This window comes from Anoplophora glabripennis, unplaced genomic scaffold (genome assembly GCF_000390285.2).
Source record: "Anoplophora glabripennis isolate ALB-LARVAE unplaced genomic scaffold, Agla_2.0 scaffold207, whole genome shotgun sequence".
NCBI lineage: Eukaryota > Metazoa > Arthropoda > Insecta > Coleoptera > Cerambycidae > Anoplophora > Anoplophora glabripennis.
In genome coordinates, this window is record NW_019416315.1 from 214,204 (window position 1) to 230,930 (window position 16,727).

Sequence of the window (16,727 nt, forward strand, 5' to 3'; positions counted from 1 at the left end):
GCCAAATGGAATAAATTCAATAATAAAGTAATGGGGGCGTGTCCGAAAAAACGCTCGGACACATCGATTGGTATTTTTAGTTGCGCATTTTTTTCAACAAAAACTTTTTATACAGGGTGTGTCATGTAACAGTTGTCAATACCAACTTTGTACCAACACCCTGTATATTATTAAATTTTTGGATTCTTCAGAAAATTCTCGACATATTTCATATATATGTAATATAATGTATATTAGGTGTTTTCAGATTTAATGTAAAAAATATTAATTATTTAATTACATTAAAAAAAGAAAATTATTTGATTAAGAAATTCGCTACAACACACTAAATATTTCTTTCCGATTTAGCTCTTGATAATGAGAAAGTAAACAAAAACCATTTCAGCGTTCCTTTTTGCTGATATGAAATAAAAAAATATATAAATAGTTTTGTTTACATTTGTTTAAAACGCCTGGCCTTAGCAACGTGTTGTCTGCCTGCATGACAGTAGTTGTCAGTGTTACAGTCGTTTGAATTTCGTTAACTGCATATCAGAAAAATGGCTCATTTAACAGAAATGCACAAAATAACAATTCTACAGATGAGTGGTTATGGAGAAAACACACGGACACAAATGGAAGTTGCTCGCTTATTTCATGAAAGATTTCCAAATTTGCCGCCTATATCCCAAGGACAATTAGTAAAATAGAAAAGTTTGAAGAAAACCCACATAGTTCTAGTCGAAAAGCAGCCCCAATGTTCCATGGGGCTGCCCTTCATCGATTATTCGGATATTAAAAGAAAATAAAATGCATTCCTATAAAATGAAACCAACTCATGAGCTCATAGAGGACGATTTTTGAGGAGAATGTATTTTTGGCAATGTTAGATAAAAATGTGATCCTATTAGACCATGTTTTGTTTTCTGATGAGTGCACCTTTATACTTTAGGGCCATGCTAATCGTCAAAATTGCCGTTATTGCTCTAATGCAAATTTTGGATTACAGAAAAACATACGCAATACCCTGAAAAGGTTTAATGTTTAAGCAGGACTTTTTGGAGATCATACCACAGGTCCCTTTTTTATTTATGGCAATGTGAATGGCGATAATTATTTAGCACTCCAAAATAATGTTGTGCCAATTTGGACAAACTTATATCCTGATCCAGCAATCCCACAAGTTCCAGCGAATATGACATGGTTTCAGCCAGATGAAGCACCGCCCCATTACCAAATCAGTGTCCGGCAGTACCCCAACCAAATACTTCCAAATCGGTGGATAGGTAAGCGAGGATCGATGGAATGGCCAGCACGATCCCCTGATCTGAGACCATTAGACTTCTTTTTATGGGGATATGTCAAAAGTATTGTATACAAAACTAAACCCCTCGACTTCGCTGACTTAAGAAGACGAATAACGCTTGCGATTAGATCGGTCACGCCTGAGATGTTGAGTAATGTTAGAAGAAATTTCTATTTAAGATTAGGATGTTGCCAAGACTTTTTCGCGATGAGCATTTTGCATATCTCCTACATTGACATTAATGTTTTTTTTTTTGCTTTTTACATTATCAATAAATGAACAGTATTACTTATTACTGTTTGAGTGTGTTGTAACGAAATTCTGTAATCAAATAATTTTCTTATTTTAATGTTAATTTTTGCAATAAATCTGAAAACACTTAATATTTCCGAAACAGTTGAAGATAGGTATAGGAATTTTCTGAACAATCCAAAAATATAATAATATACTGGGTGTTGCATTTAAAATAAGAAAGTTGGTATTGACCACCGTTACATGACACACCCTGTATAAAAAGTTTTTGTGTCCGAGCGTTTTTTCGAACACGCCCCTATTTATTTATTATTATTTCAATTTGGCTGATACACACTGTATAACAAACTCATTCAAAACATTTATATTTCGCAGGAATGTCAACTGCTTGCTACACGTACGTCAGCGAGATATCCACCCCGGAATCCAGAGGTTTCCTGCAAGCCCTGGGTCCGATTTGCGCTTCCTTCGGCATCTTGCTGACCTACACCCTTGGCTACTACATCCGGTGGTCCACGGTAGCCCTAATCAGCGTAACCTTCGGTATATTCTCCATGGTGACCATCCATTTCTTACCGGAGAGTCCTGGGTATCTCCTGAAAAACAACAGAACAGCGGAAGGTTTTGAAGTGTACCTTTGGTTCAGGAGAAACAACGTCATAGCCCAGCAGGAAATCGATAGCTACCACGAGAACCTTAAACAAAATAAAAGCGACGGTACGGCCTGGAAGGAAGCATATCTCAGTCCTCAGACTGTCAAGCCGTTCTTCATCCTTGTAATATTGTTCTTGCTGCAGGAGTTCTCAGGAATATACACCCTCCTCTTCTACGCTGTTAGTTTCTTCGAAGAAACCGACTTGAACATCGACGACTACATTTCGTCCATCATAGTGGGCATCATCAGATTCACCATGTCCATCGTGGCGGCTTTCTTAATAAACAAGTTCGGCAGGAAGGTGCTGTGCACTTTCTCCAGCTTGGGGATGGCGCTTACCATGCTGACGGTAGCGATATACGTCAAGTATTACGAGTTGAACCCCGAGGAAGAAAAAATCTTGAGTTACCTCCCTCTCGTCGGTATTATCTTCAACGTGGTGTTCAGTATGATCGGCATGTTGCCCATACCGTGGATCCTAGTGGGGGAAATGTTCCCTCTGGAGGTGAGACCCATCATGAGTGGGGTTGTCATCTGTATAGCGCAGACCTTCATCTTCATCTGCGTCAAAATTTACAATGACATGCTGGACTACTTGAATTTCAGCGGTACGCTGCTTGTCTTCGTGGCGGCTTCGATAATATCGATAGTGTTCAGCAAGTTTGTGCTTCCTGAAACTAAGAACAAGTCACTGCAGGAAATAGAGCAGTATTTCAGGAAAAACAAAGGAGATGTGGACGGTTTTGACAACAAGGCATTCGACATGGAATCGGAGGGAAGGAACAGGGAGGTCCAGGAGGTCTTTACAGTCAGGGTAGATAGTTAAATGTAGCATTTAGTTCTTAAGTTTAGTACAATAAGCGACAATGTGATCTGTAAGTTTTACCAATGTACTTCTACTTGTATGTTACCGAGTAGTTCTCATAGAACTTTTAATTTATTTTGTTGTAAATAAAAGTTATGTTGTTGAAATGTGCGTTTCTACATATTTCGTCCCACTTGTATGGTACCTAGACATTAATAATAATAGACCACCCCTTCTACCACACTGACTGCAGTAAGGGTATTTTCAGACACAAACATTAATTGTAGCTTATCTTATTGGAACTAAATATACTAGCTTTAAGAAAAACAATGTGATTTAATCGCTGAATCGTCTGTTTTGGATGAGTTTCCTGAAATAGCTTTCACTGACCGACGTCAGATCTTTCAGAATCCGAATAATATCACCGTAGTGTTTTTCAAACTGTGTTCGTTGAGGTCAGAGCTCCTTTGTTTACGTGCATAATGAATTTTCTTAAATAAATCGTAATATATTTTCGCTTAGATAGCGTCATGAGGCCAAATTGGTAATAGGAACATTTCATCAACATGTCAAAATTAACACTGAAAGAAATGTAGTGAAATTAAAAACAGTACGGGGTTTGTTCAGAAAATAACCGACCTTTAAAACTTTATTAATTTGGTACATTATGTTGTGATACCCTCCATGAATAAATAATAAATTTAGAATGTCAGCATTTGAATAAATGTTTTCCATTTTCCATTTTTTAACAATAAATAATACTCAAATAAACATTTACTGTATGTGTTAAATTGACAACATAGTCCATTGAAAAGTTACATTTGAGGTTGCAAAAGTCAGAGCACGCAATTTTATTTTTTGGATGTCAAGAGGGGGTTAGTGTAAAGTTAAATCCATGTTTGTGGGGTCGCAACCCTTGAGCGTCGGCCGCCATCTTGTAAAAAGGGCTGCGAATGGTTTTTATACTACTACTTACTATATCGGGCAAACTATTCCTCGCACAGAAAATTTGTAAACACATTTCTTGTTGCAAATTAAATTCTCTACAAATTTGGTCCCGTAACTTTTAGTCGTAGAACCAAAAATAACAAAGTTATTAACGAAAATATATAAAAATTTGGGAAGAAATTTTGTTTTGGTCGTTATAACTTTTTTTCTGGTCATTTTACAAAAAAATTACATCAGAGCATTTTGATAGAGGGGTTTTCAAGGAATAATTTCCATTACAAACTTTTTTCAAATTTTATTTATTTATTAGGATTTTACAGCGATGCGAAACTTACACTATTCTCCAGTACTAGTAAGTATACATTAATATGAATGATTAGGCATAGGAGGCGTCCTTCAAAGTTTTCTTCCAGTTGTGCTACCACGTGCGTGCGTGACGTATTTAATTGTGAAAAGTATTTTGAGTTTTGTGGACACTATTTTGAATTTTGTGGACAAGAGGTGGGTTTCAGTGTCGACCAAGCAGAATCAGATGCAGATACCCTCATCGTTCGCTCCGCTCTTGCTGCATCCCAATCGTTCGACTCAGTCACTATTGTCGCCGAAGATATCGACATTCTTGTCTTGCTCGCGGCATTTGGAAGAACACATTCAAATATATATTTTTTTAAACCATCGAAAGGACGTACAGCCGAACAATTATAATGTCCGTCAAGTTTTATGTACGGAGAAGTCATTGCGGATAATCTGTTGTTTCTCCATGCCTTCTCAGGATGTGACACAACTTCAGCAGCTTACAACATCGGTAAAATGAAATTTCTCGCAACACTGGAGACACGTCCTGAGTTAGCTAGTGGAACAGCGTTATTCCTCAATGAGAGAGTCGACCCAACTTTGCTCACTGCCGTTGGTGAACGTTTTTTCATCTCTTTATATGGTGGCAATAAAGATGATGATTCTCTGGACAGTCTTAGATATAAACGATTCGCCAAGTCAGTGACAAAGAATACATTTAATTTGTCTTCACTTCCTCCAACACAAGACACAGCCCGCTTGCACAACCTCCGAGTCTATTGTCAGGTCCAGTCGTGGCTCGGGAATTACAACGACCCTCAAGACTGGGGCTGGAAAAAGTATGGACAAATATTGATGCCTATTCAAAGTTCAAAACCTCCAGCACCCCCTGAGCTTCTAAAGTTGATATTCTGCCGATGCAAAGGAAACTGTGGAGCAATGTGTGGATGTCGGAAGGCAGGCCTCAAATGTTCTGCAGTATGCCTGAATTGTTCTGGGGAGACATGCAGCAACATAATGGAGATATCAAAATTGATCGAGGAAAATGATTTTGAAGATGAACTGCCAATAATGACGCCACTTCATTCTCCATCCTTCCTCGACAATTCAATATCGGAAGCTCCACCAGATCCTGAGTCGCAGCCTGGCACATCAAAGAGACTGAGGACACAGTAGATTGGGAAATACATACTAGGGATACGACGTAAAAAAAACGCGCCACCAGACTCTACCCCGTAGGGGGTGGGGAAAAGAGTCAATAACTAATTAACAACATTACAATATAAATCAATAAAATGTTTCTTATAAAAATAATGGAAAAATGAGAGAAAACTATGCCTAATCATTCATATTAATGTATGTATACTTACTAGTACTGAAGAATAGTGGAAGTTTCGCATCACTGTAAAACCCTAATTAATAAATAAAATTTGAAAAAAGTTTGTAATGGAAATTATTCCTTGAAACCCCTCTATCAAAATGCTCTGACGTAATTTTTTGTAAAATGACCAGAAAAAAGTTATAACGACCAAATTATATGTTTTTGTTAATAACTTTGCTATTTTTGGTTCTACGACTAAAAGTTACGGAACTAAATTTGTAGAGAATTTAATTTGCAACAAGAAATGTTTTTACAAATTTTCTCTGCGAGGAATAGTTTGGCCGATATAGTAAGTAGTAGTATAAAAACCATTCGCAGCCCTTTTTACAAGATGGCGGCCGACGCTCAAGGGTTGCGACCCCACAAACATGGATTTAACTTTACACTAACCCCCTCTTGACATCCAAAAAATAAAATTGAGTGCTCTGACTTTTGCACGCTAAGCCCAAAAAAATGTAACAATTCAATGGACTAACAATAAACTGGTGGATTAGGTGCTTGTTTTGAAGTTCCACTAAAAATTTCACAGCAATCCTTGCAAGAAATTATGAGATATCCGATGATTGCAAGAAAAACAGTAAATACCTTAAAAATCAAGAGATAGGTATAGGGAACCATTATCCCATTCGAAAGAGAACAAAATTGTTCATCAGGTTGCGCAAAAATACACAGATTGTTCCATTAAAAAAAATAAGTTAAGATGGTTTAAAGTTGACTAAATTCGGCATTAAATTCCTATCACCCTGTATAAAATTAAGTTATTTTGAAATTATGGCAGAGAAGCTTAGAGTTTTAGTTATGTCCTCTATAAATTTTATCGCTCTAACTTTATTATTGTAAAATACACATCTTTTTGAATTAAGCAATGCTAATTTAATTTTTTTTTTAAAAAAATTGAAAATACATTTCACTTAAAGTTGGAACACCTACGTATTTAGGATGGCGTTGGACGATTTCCAAAACTCTTTTTTTATGTGATAGTACTCAGAAAGGTCTACTTTTTGATATTATATTTTTTGACATGTGATCTTTTCTATGGCCTACTATAATTAAGAAAAGACCCTCAAAAATTAAAAATATATTAGGCATTTTTTTTAAAATGAAATAGATAGCATTTTCGATTTGATCGTACCTCAAAACCCTAAATACAAATTTTCATTATTATAGCTTTTACAGGGTGTTCAGAAAATAGGTACAAACTTCGAAAAATTTTACTCAATGCAGTCTTGTATTAACAGTGGATAATATTTTCAAGGTATTTTTTCATCATTTTATTAACCGTAGGTATATCCATGCAGTTTCATTGATTTCACTCATACAGGATGTTTACAATATAGCCAAATTATATATATTTTTTGTTGTACTAGAAATGAATTTCACAACAAAATAATATATAAATATTGCTGTTTTCTATTAGCCCACCACCATTTTGTATGCACTGTTCAATTCGTCTCCTCTTATTTCTAATAACTCTCCTCAACTGATGTAGATATAAATCTTAATTAAAAAAAAATGTGTTTTGTGGGATTTTATGTGATCAAATAATCGGCCCCTTCTTTTTTAACGTTAATCTAAACGCAGAGATTTTTTTGAATTTCTTAAATAATGATTTCTGGGATTCAGTACACATGCACTTCCTCTCCATGTAAGACAGAACCTCTACTTTCAACTATTTGGAGCATCGATTCATCATGCGGTAGTAGTAAGTCATAGGTTGAATGAGAATTTACCGAGAAAGTGGATAGGTCGCAACAGTCCGTTAGTTGAGTGGCCGTCAAGGACTTCAGACTTGACACCTCTTGATTTCCTTTTATGGGGAACTTTGAAAAATAAAGTGTATAAAACAAGGCCCCAGAAGATTTATGTATTAGAATTAGACAAGCATGACGACAAATAACACCGCATCAGTTGATGAGAGTTATTAGAAATAAGAGGAGACGAATTGATCAGTGGACTAATAGAAAACAGTAATATTTAAATTTTATTTTGTTGCGTGTCATTTCTGGTACAATAAAAAAAATATATAATTTGGGTGTCTTATTGTGAGCACCCTGTATGAGTGAAATCAATGAAACAGCATGGAAAAAATACCTTAAAAATATGCCTATGTTTTTAATTTTTTAGGGTCTTTTCTTAATGATAGTAGGTCGTAGAAAAGATCACATATCAAAAAATATAATATCAAAAAGTAGGCCTTTTTGAGTACTACCACATAGAAAAAGAAGAATTTTGGAAATTGGCCAACGCCTTCCTAAATATAGAGGTGTTCCGACTTTAAGTGAAACACACTGTATATCGAAAACGGTTAACTTTAAGAATAGGAAATTTTCAAAATTAAAATCGAAGTAGTCTCTGAAATATGTCTAATGTCTCGTCATCGTGGGACACCCTGCATTTGTCTCAAGGTAAATCTAAAGCTTATTTTTATCTAAAAAAGCCCAGTCGTTGACGGACACTCTGTATATTAAGAATAAAATCCGGTTTACTTTGGGACAATGTATTGAGTTTTGCTCAACAACGGTGCGTCTTCAGCAATATTAACAAGTGTAACTTTTTTGAGTAGACTGAACTTTTTTTTATATACAAGACATACACTACAAAAATCCTATCATAAAAAATTATGTCATAAAATGTCACTGGTAGAGATAGTGACTAGCGTCCTAGCCTCAAGTATGCTTAAAAACTTACCTGTACCAAATTTCAATGCTATACATTGTTTTTAGGAAAAGATATGGCTAAAACTTGATTTCATACAATCATCTCTGATGCTTTATATCTTAAAAACAAAAGTCGATAAGCCCATAGATAAAAATCGTATTATTTTTTGCTGTATCACGTATTAAATTTATTTTCACATTGTTCCGCAACACCCTGTGTAATGAAATATAATTATGTCTGGGATGCTAAAAAAATAAAACAAATACATTTATCTACGCTTTTCTTTTAACATTTTTCCAAAACAAGTTTTTCTTTAAATTTATATAGTCCTACTTACACTGAAAGGAATATTTAATGAAATATAATAAAGTTATTTTTACACAAACACTGAAAATATTTAATGTTTTATTTTATGTGATTTTTAATTTGTTGTTACTTCGACGATTTGGCAAAATAAAAACAATCGATAACGTCCTTCGGTCCTTTTTTATTAAAAAATATTCTTGAGATTCGGCAGTTATAAAAATATAATAAAAATATCTTCAAAAGGTCAGTATCGAATATCCATAAAATTACAAATATAAATATATATGTCATCAACAAACTTACAAAGGTATACAGTCAGGAATACGATCACGTTACCTCTAGAGCTTCTTAAAAATTGAGTATTCAATATTACGATTAATTGCTGCATTTCTATATAGATTCAACACAAAAAAGTTTTCCATGAAAAATTTAGTATAGTAAATCGATGAATTAATTTATTACAGACTAGAATTTTACTTGACTTCCGATGATATCCACTTGGTGAGTGAAACCACTGTATAGTCTGCGATTTAAGTTTTTCATGGAGAACTTTCCCGTGAAATTTTAACTCAGCTCTAGCTCTAACTGCAATCGGAATAAATTAAATAAATAAAAATAACAAATTTCTCTAGGCTCATCTCCTGACGAATCGGAACTTAAACGTATCTTTTGCCAGCGCCAAAGAACCAATCGGGACTTTATACGATTCGTTCTCAGCCGGCAGGATGGTGTACTTTTGTAAAAATCCGCCCAAAATACCGAAGGACACCAACTGTACCATCTTGTACCCCATGCAGCTCCTTCTACCACCCCCAAAAGGTAGGAAGTGGTCGGGTTTGATCAGTCTGTTGTCTTTAAGGAAGCGCTCTGGAAGAAACTCCTCGGGACGGTCCCACAACCTATCGGACATGCTGAGGTCGTAGTTGTTGAGGAACAGTACTGTTCCTTGCTCTATCTTGTACCCTGGAAGAGAAAAAAGTGTTTAAGACTGCATTGACATTGATGTAAGCCTGCTTACCATCAATAGAACTGTCCTGGTTAGCTACCCTTGGAACGATAGGTGACGCTATTAACCTGATGGCTTCAAAAATTACGCCCTCAACATATGGCATTGATCCTCTGTCTGCAATGGTCACATCTCGGGCTGTACCAACAACAGCGTCTATCTCTTCTTGGATTTTTCTTTGAACATCGGGAAGCTCCACAAGGAACCCAAAAAGCTTCATCAAAAAGTTTCCAACAGCTGAATGGCCGCCTATAATGTCCTCCAAAGCAAAAAGTGCGGTATCCCAGGGCAATTCAGGACCGTCTCCAGACTTCACGTACTTGATGAAGCTTTCAATGTAGTCACCAGGATCAGTCTCGAGGTCAAACTCCTCGTAACGGTTCTCCACGACTTTGTCTTCGACGAAACTCCTGATTCTATGCGTCAGCGCATTCATCCTGCCCAGGTTCTTCTTCAGAAAGGGCATCAGGAAGGGCAGGAAGTCAGCGGCGTAACCTTGGTTGACCTCGTAGAAGATCTCGTCGAAATCCTCGACCATCCTCACGAACCTCTCGTCGTCGATTTCGAAGTTCTTGGAGCAGAAATGATTTAGGAAGATGTTGGCACAGCTGCGTAGTATGAGTGGTTTCAATTCCACAGTTTTTTCAGGGATTATCTGGGATATCAAGGTCCTAGTGCTCGAGGAGATGAGGGTTTCCAAACTGGCAAATTTGTTGCTGAAGGCTCTGGGGAAGGTGTATGCTTTCAGCAAGTCCCTGCGTGTTTTTTGGGTTTCTGACCAGTCGCAAAACGCCAAAGCTAAAAAAATAGTATTATTAGCTTTTATATTACTAATACATCACAGCAAAGCTTCTTAATATTTCTTTTATTTTACAAAATTTTATTATTTATTATTTATTTATTATTTAGGTAATTTTTTACTTACAGTTTTCTTTATTTCCTGAAAAGAGTTCCTTGTACCGCTGAAAATTTGGTCTGGAATCGAAGTGGTGCCCTTTGGTGACCAAAGCTTCCCGGATATTCTTCTGGTCGTTGACCACAACGCATTTGACTTGTCCCAGCTGGAGTTTGACAACGTTTCCGTATTTCTTCCCCAGGAAACTGAACGCTTGGTACGGCACCTCGTATCCTCCAAGCAGATGAAGGTGGCCGATGATGGGCATCTTCCTCGGTGTTGGTGGTTCCTTGAGGCCATCTTCGACGCATAACGCCTTGGTATCCTTGTTCTTTTTGTAGATCTCGTAACAGACCAGAGCCAGCATCGCCGATGTGAAGATTAACAGAACTGAAGTGATTGAAGATATTAAGGCGACCGCGAGCATCTTGAAGCACTGCACTGTATTTTTGGGGATTTTACAAAAATACCACGGTGGTAGAGAACAACGAGTGTGCTATACCCAACGTTGTCTGAGGACTCTTCCTCGGAAAGATGCTTATATAGTTTGATTTCGGATTTACATAAGTAGATACATTTATTCGATGTCAGTTTTGATATTCCTGTTCTTAGATTTACCGGGCAGGTCGGTGTTATTCTATCCTGCTTCTTCTGGCAGTGGTATATATGGGGGCAGAGAGATGTACATATTTGTTGTGTGATGGTTATTTATTTATGGGACACGGAAATCGAGGATTTTTCTGAAGTTATGTTTAATTTAACAGGCCTAGTTTAGTGGAGATTTTCGCGAAATTTTTGGCTGCAAAGAGAAAGTTCTGGATATTAATTTGGCAATTTGTCTGCGTGAACTATTTAATTTTGTCTATGAGCAATGCTGGGTACATCTACTAATGTATAAACAAATAATTATTTACTATTTTAATTTGCTTTGAAAAATACTTAATAACTGAAGACGAAAAAAAATCCAAACATAAATAGTAATAAGTGCATACGAGTAGAAATAGACTTCGAGAAAAATAAAATTCATTCTACTTTTGTTTCGTTTCTTAAACAAATTTTATTCATATCGTAAAATGAATTTATTTTTCTGTAGTAAATATTCAGATCCATCTTTTATCAAATTTTAAGATATATTACAAGGTGTTAAATTGTAAAATTTTCTGAAAGGACAGTAAATTAAATACAAATGGTACTATTTTTTGACAGGACTTATGGTCTTCGAGAAAATTATAAAATGCGACTTTAAAATACTACAAGGCTTGTTTACTTGTCTCCACAATGATTTATTAATATCGTTCTTTAAATTTTTACCAAAATACGGATAAGTTCGGATATGTCCTCATAAAGAGTATGTTGTTTTTATAAATAAAAAGACTTATTTTCTGTTGAAATAAATTAATTTAAAGTTAAAGTTTAGGTATGTTCCGAGATACAGGGAAATCAGTCAAATATATTAGGCGAGCGGTTCACCCCTAAAAAGATGCTTCTAAATAAAGATAACCGACTAAATTTTTAAAACAAAAACCTACAGCATGAAACTTTTTTTATTTTATAAAGTGTATTTTTCTGATAATTTACATATTTTTTTATATTTTTAGGCGTATTTCGAGATATTTACAATTTAATGTGAAAAAAGTGACGAAATCGACAAACTTTCGGAATTTTTTTCTCAAAAACTACTGAACAGAGTTTAATTCTAAAAAAAGCATAATAATCGACAGATCTTCTACTTTAAGATATATTTTTTTGGGATAGGTCAATTATTTTATTGAAGGTCTAAAGCGAGTAAAAAAAACAGTCTTAAAGAAAATCATGATACCATACGCATCAAAATGGCGGCGTCAGTGGCGCTACGTCGAAACACTTCAAATTCAAATTTTCTTTTTACAATATTTTGGACTAGATTATATTTACAGTAAACATAATGTTATTAGGATATTTTTAATCGATATATAACAATAACATTTAATGATTCAATCGGCTAATGTGGAAATAACCATAATTTTTCCTACATTTATAATAATTAAATATAATTTTTGCAATTATTTTCATGCTTTTTTTAATGCAAAAATTATTATTTATGATTAGAATTATATTACTATTAATGATACAATATTTTAAACAATTATAGGTACTATCTGATTATACTAAATTTTTTTTTATTAAACTCTAGTTCTTCTTCTGTTCGTCAAGTATAAAATAAAAGTTTTTCGAAATTAGCGCCTTACTTTTTTGTTCTTAATCATAACCTCTTATTGCGCCTGATAATAGCAGAAAGGCATTGCTCGATATCCATACCCATGTACGATACGCATGCACGAACCGATTGGTTATGGATTTGACAAGTTTTAGACAAGTTCGTACAATAATTGAAGCTATCTATATTAAACAATTATAATTCCACCATAAACGAATTAACGTTTAACTTATTCTTCAGTTTTGTTAATTTATTATATTGCATTAGTTAGTTTCAATATGCCTATATAGAAATCAGAATCACAAAGCATATTTTTGCTGTTCTATAACACCAGTAAGTATCCGATTTTTTGAGGTTCAAATGAAATCCTATAATTACAAAAATAATCAAAATGATCTTTTGAACATTTATACTATCAACATATATCGATTAAAAAAAATCATAATAATGTTTATTGTACATATAATCTAATCCAAGATATTGTAAAAAGAAAATTTAAATTTTAAGTGTTTTAATTTAAAGTGTTATCATAATTTTCTTTAAAAGACTTTTTTTTACTCGCTTTAGACCTTCAATAAAATGATTGACCCATACCAAAAAAATATATCTTAAAGTAGAAATTCTCCCGATTATTATGCTTTTTTAGAATTAAAATTTGTTGTTTGTTGATTAGTTTTTGAGTAAAAAATTCCGAAAGTTGTCGATTTCGTCAATTTTTTCACATTAAATTGTAAATATCTCGGAAACGAAGCATTTTTGAAATTTTTGTCAAAGAACAAAAAGTGTTTATTTTGGTTCATTTTACAGTATAAAACTTTCAAAGCCATTCGGCGTGTATTTTTTGCAACTTTTTTGTTTATAACAATTGACTGACCACGCCGAAAAATATAACAAAAATATGTAAATTATCAGAAAAATACACTTTATAAAATAAAAAAGTTTCATGCTGTAGATTTTTGTTTTAAAAATTTAGTCGGTTCATGCCTTTTTTTTAGGGGTAAACCGCTCGCCTATATAACTAACAAACTACATATTCTTTGATAGCTTTGGAAAGGCGTATTCAACATAAAATTTGATAGGATTATCAAGTTCATTGTTTGCAATATATTGATAGCAGAAAAAAATTTTTGATACATCATGAGCGAAGCTAAAGGGGAGTGTTTATGATTGTCTGTCTTAAAATAAATATGTCACTTTTTCACAACAGAGGAAAAAAATATTCAGTAACGTACATTAAAGAAATGTCATAAAGGTAGCCAATTCGTATATCTCTTAGTTTTACATTTTACTGATAACAGAAATTATTTTATTAAAATTAATTTGATCTTTTGAAGTCACTGTTTTTTTAATATTGCGACTAGATTTTTATACAATAACTGAACTTGTGGGTACATCAATTTTGACTTTTAATTCCTCATCTTATCAACTGTTGTGATTTTAGATTAGACCAAGAAATGATCGTATCACTCAGGAACTTAAAATATGCGTTTGACCTATATGCATTGTGAAAGTGTTTCGGAATTTCTTCGGTCACCCTCATTAATATTTCATGTTTTTTTCGACCTCAAGTGCGGTGTTTGTCCTGTTACAACACTAGTTGCAAGAACCTGCCTTAAGATGTGCTTAATATGATGATTATATGATAACCTAAGGACTATTTCGAACTTTTGTTCTCTTTTGGGGCACGTCGTGTATACAGACTTAAAATATTAAATAAGGGACATTTTATAAAACTATATGACTAAAATTACAATTATACAGGGTGTCTGGTAAGTAGGTATATGGCATACTCTACTCTCAAAATAACCCTAGTTTGCCATAAAAAAAACATGCTAAAGTGCCCTTTAACGGAGATACAGAACCCCAAAGGGGTACCCAGCGATTTACCTTTTCGACTCTAACGCAAAGATGTTAGAAATTCGAAAGTTTTGCTTCCTCTTGTTTATTTTACAGATTTTCGAAATCCGACGGATTGGACGGTTGTACTTGAAACAATTTTCCAGGACTGTCTTGAATTTCGTTGCAATGTTGTGTTATTCTTTCTGTCAGGTCTTCCTTTATGTGAACTGGCGCCGAATACAAAAGCCTCTTTAAATTTTCTCGTAAAAACAAATCCAGTGGAGTCATGTCGGGCGACCTCGGTGGCCATGAAATAGGCCCACCTCGACCTATCCATTGATAACCAAAAATATTTGCTGACGTACTAAATAGCTAAAATGGGCCGGTGCACCGTCATGCATAAACCACATCTGATTTCTAATTTCTAAGGGCATATTTTCTAATAATCCGCTTAAGCTTTGTTGCAAGAATTACAAATACATGGCACTATTTAATCTGTCTTTAAAAAAGCGGTGATTCCCAATAATCCCCGACCATATGTTAACCATGAAACTTTGTTGGTGCTTTGTGCTGTTGCATGGGGATTTTCTTCATGCCTGATATGTAAATTATGGCAATTTATTACTCCGTCTCGGGTGAAACCGGATTTATTCGTGAACAAAACAATACTAGTAAAATTTGGATTTTGTAATATAAATCGTTGCAAAAACCAATTTGCAAAATTGACTATTGCTGTTGTTCTTGGAGGGTCTCATGAACGGTCACTTTGTCGCATGAACTTGGACCGACAGCTTTCTTACGCCATTAGAGGATTTTCAGCAATCTCAACCAGAATTTTCTCCTCTAACATAGAAGCTGTTTTGGACCACGATACGGAAAAAAACAAAAAATAACCTGTGCAAAACCATACTTATCGTATCAACTTCGACGTCACCTGTTACATGGGTGTTACACAATAATGAAAACGTAATATTGACAAATGGTAGAAGGAAGCACAAAAAACAAACGCTTAGGTGGGGAATTCTGAAAGGAAGCCTAGACAGTTGAAGTGAGAACAGCGTGGAGATGGGTAGTAAGACGATCGGCGGGCAGTGTGGCAAAATAGTGAAAAATTAAAAGGTTTAACCGGTATTAATTAGCAGGTAATTATTCTTTAAGTACTTTGTTGTTAATTGTTCTATGTAATCTTATGATTGTGATGATTATAGATGTTTAATGATAATAATTCTGTATATGTTTAGCCCTCATTGTCTTATGCTCAGGGGCGTATATTTTTCTAAGGTAAAATTGTTATTAAAGATTGCTCATTATTTATTACATGTTAAAATATGTATACATTGTCGTGACTGCCCGGATATTGCAATAACAACTCCTTTTGTTTCACACTTAACTTGTTTTATCATGATTACGTTGTTCTTTGATTTCTTGTGCTCACTTTATGTCATGACGCATATAAGGGCCTTGTTGACTTTACTAACATTTTCGCCCGTGCGGAATGGATCTGTATTAGGCTGGATTGCCTCCCGTTCGGACTCCAGTACCTTGCGGCCCTGCCAGCTAACTAACGCCAAACTTCTTCAGTTTTACTTGGAAGTGTGTATGTCTAGTTCGAGTGAGGTGACATTTAGTGACACATTAAATGAGTCTGGTGTTATTTATCATTAGCAAAGGTTCTTAATGTATGCCTTTTGTGATGGGTTATTTTGTATTTATATTTGGGTGGTAAGAGCAACGATCGTGGGTTTCTCTGCCATGCCCTTTCCCCACAGGAGCTCTAGGTGAGCCTGGCACTCTCCTTTATGTTAAATGGTTGTTAATGTTTTTGTTGTTCATTATATTTGTCATATGTTTAATTTGAAGATTGTTGTATGTAAATAATAAAGTTAGGTGTATTTACTCTGCTTTTGTTTTATAAAATTAAAACATACTTCCCCTCTTTAAAGTTAGTAGCCAGCGCTTTCCGGTCAATAAAAAAAGATACAAACAACGTAGGTATTCCTTATGACGATCACACATGTTTTTGGCCACAACTACTGTTTATTATTATTTTTTTCGATCGAACCCGGGGTTGTTATACTACAAACCTTAAAATGGATTAGCAAAAGATTAGCCATTTTTAGTATTTTTTTTTAATTTCACTTTTCATACACAAGTTTTCTGTACACCAGTTTTCAATAAAATTCTTTATTTATACCGTTGAGAGAGC

The 16,727-nt window shown here is 34.7% G+C and overlaps 2 protein-coding genes across 2 annotated transcripts in view; one reads left to right on the forward strand and one right to left on the reverse strand.

Annotated features, from left to right (window-relative positions):
* The window catches only part of LOC108908540 (facilitated trehalose transporter Tret1), a 46,325-nt gene extending 43,161 nt beyond the window's left edge, over positions 1-3,164 (forward strand). Inside the window, exon 5 of the mRNA XM_018712600.1 lies at positions 1,913-3,164. Coding sequence (XP_018568116.1) covers positions 1,913-3,018 — 1,106 coding nt within the window. The 3' untranslated portion in view covers positions 3,019-3,164. The remainder of the gene's footprint in view (positions 1-1,912) is intronic.
* A 5,632-nt stretch (positions 3,165-8,796) lies between these two features.
* On the reverse strand, positions 8,797-10,852 carry LOC108908532 (cytochrome P450 307a1-like). The gene is made up of 3 exons (XM_018712591.1): positions 10,516-10,852; positions 9,603-10,388; positions 8,797-9,547 (listed from the first exon to the last, which is right to left on the reverse strand). The coding sequence occupies exons 1-3, from the start codon at positions 10,850-10,852 to the stop codon at positions 9,219-9,221; spliced, it is 1,452 nt and encodes a 483-aa protein (XP_018568107.1). The 3' UTR covers positions 8,797-9,218.
* Positions 10,853-16,727: the final 5,875 nt, after the last annotated feature.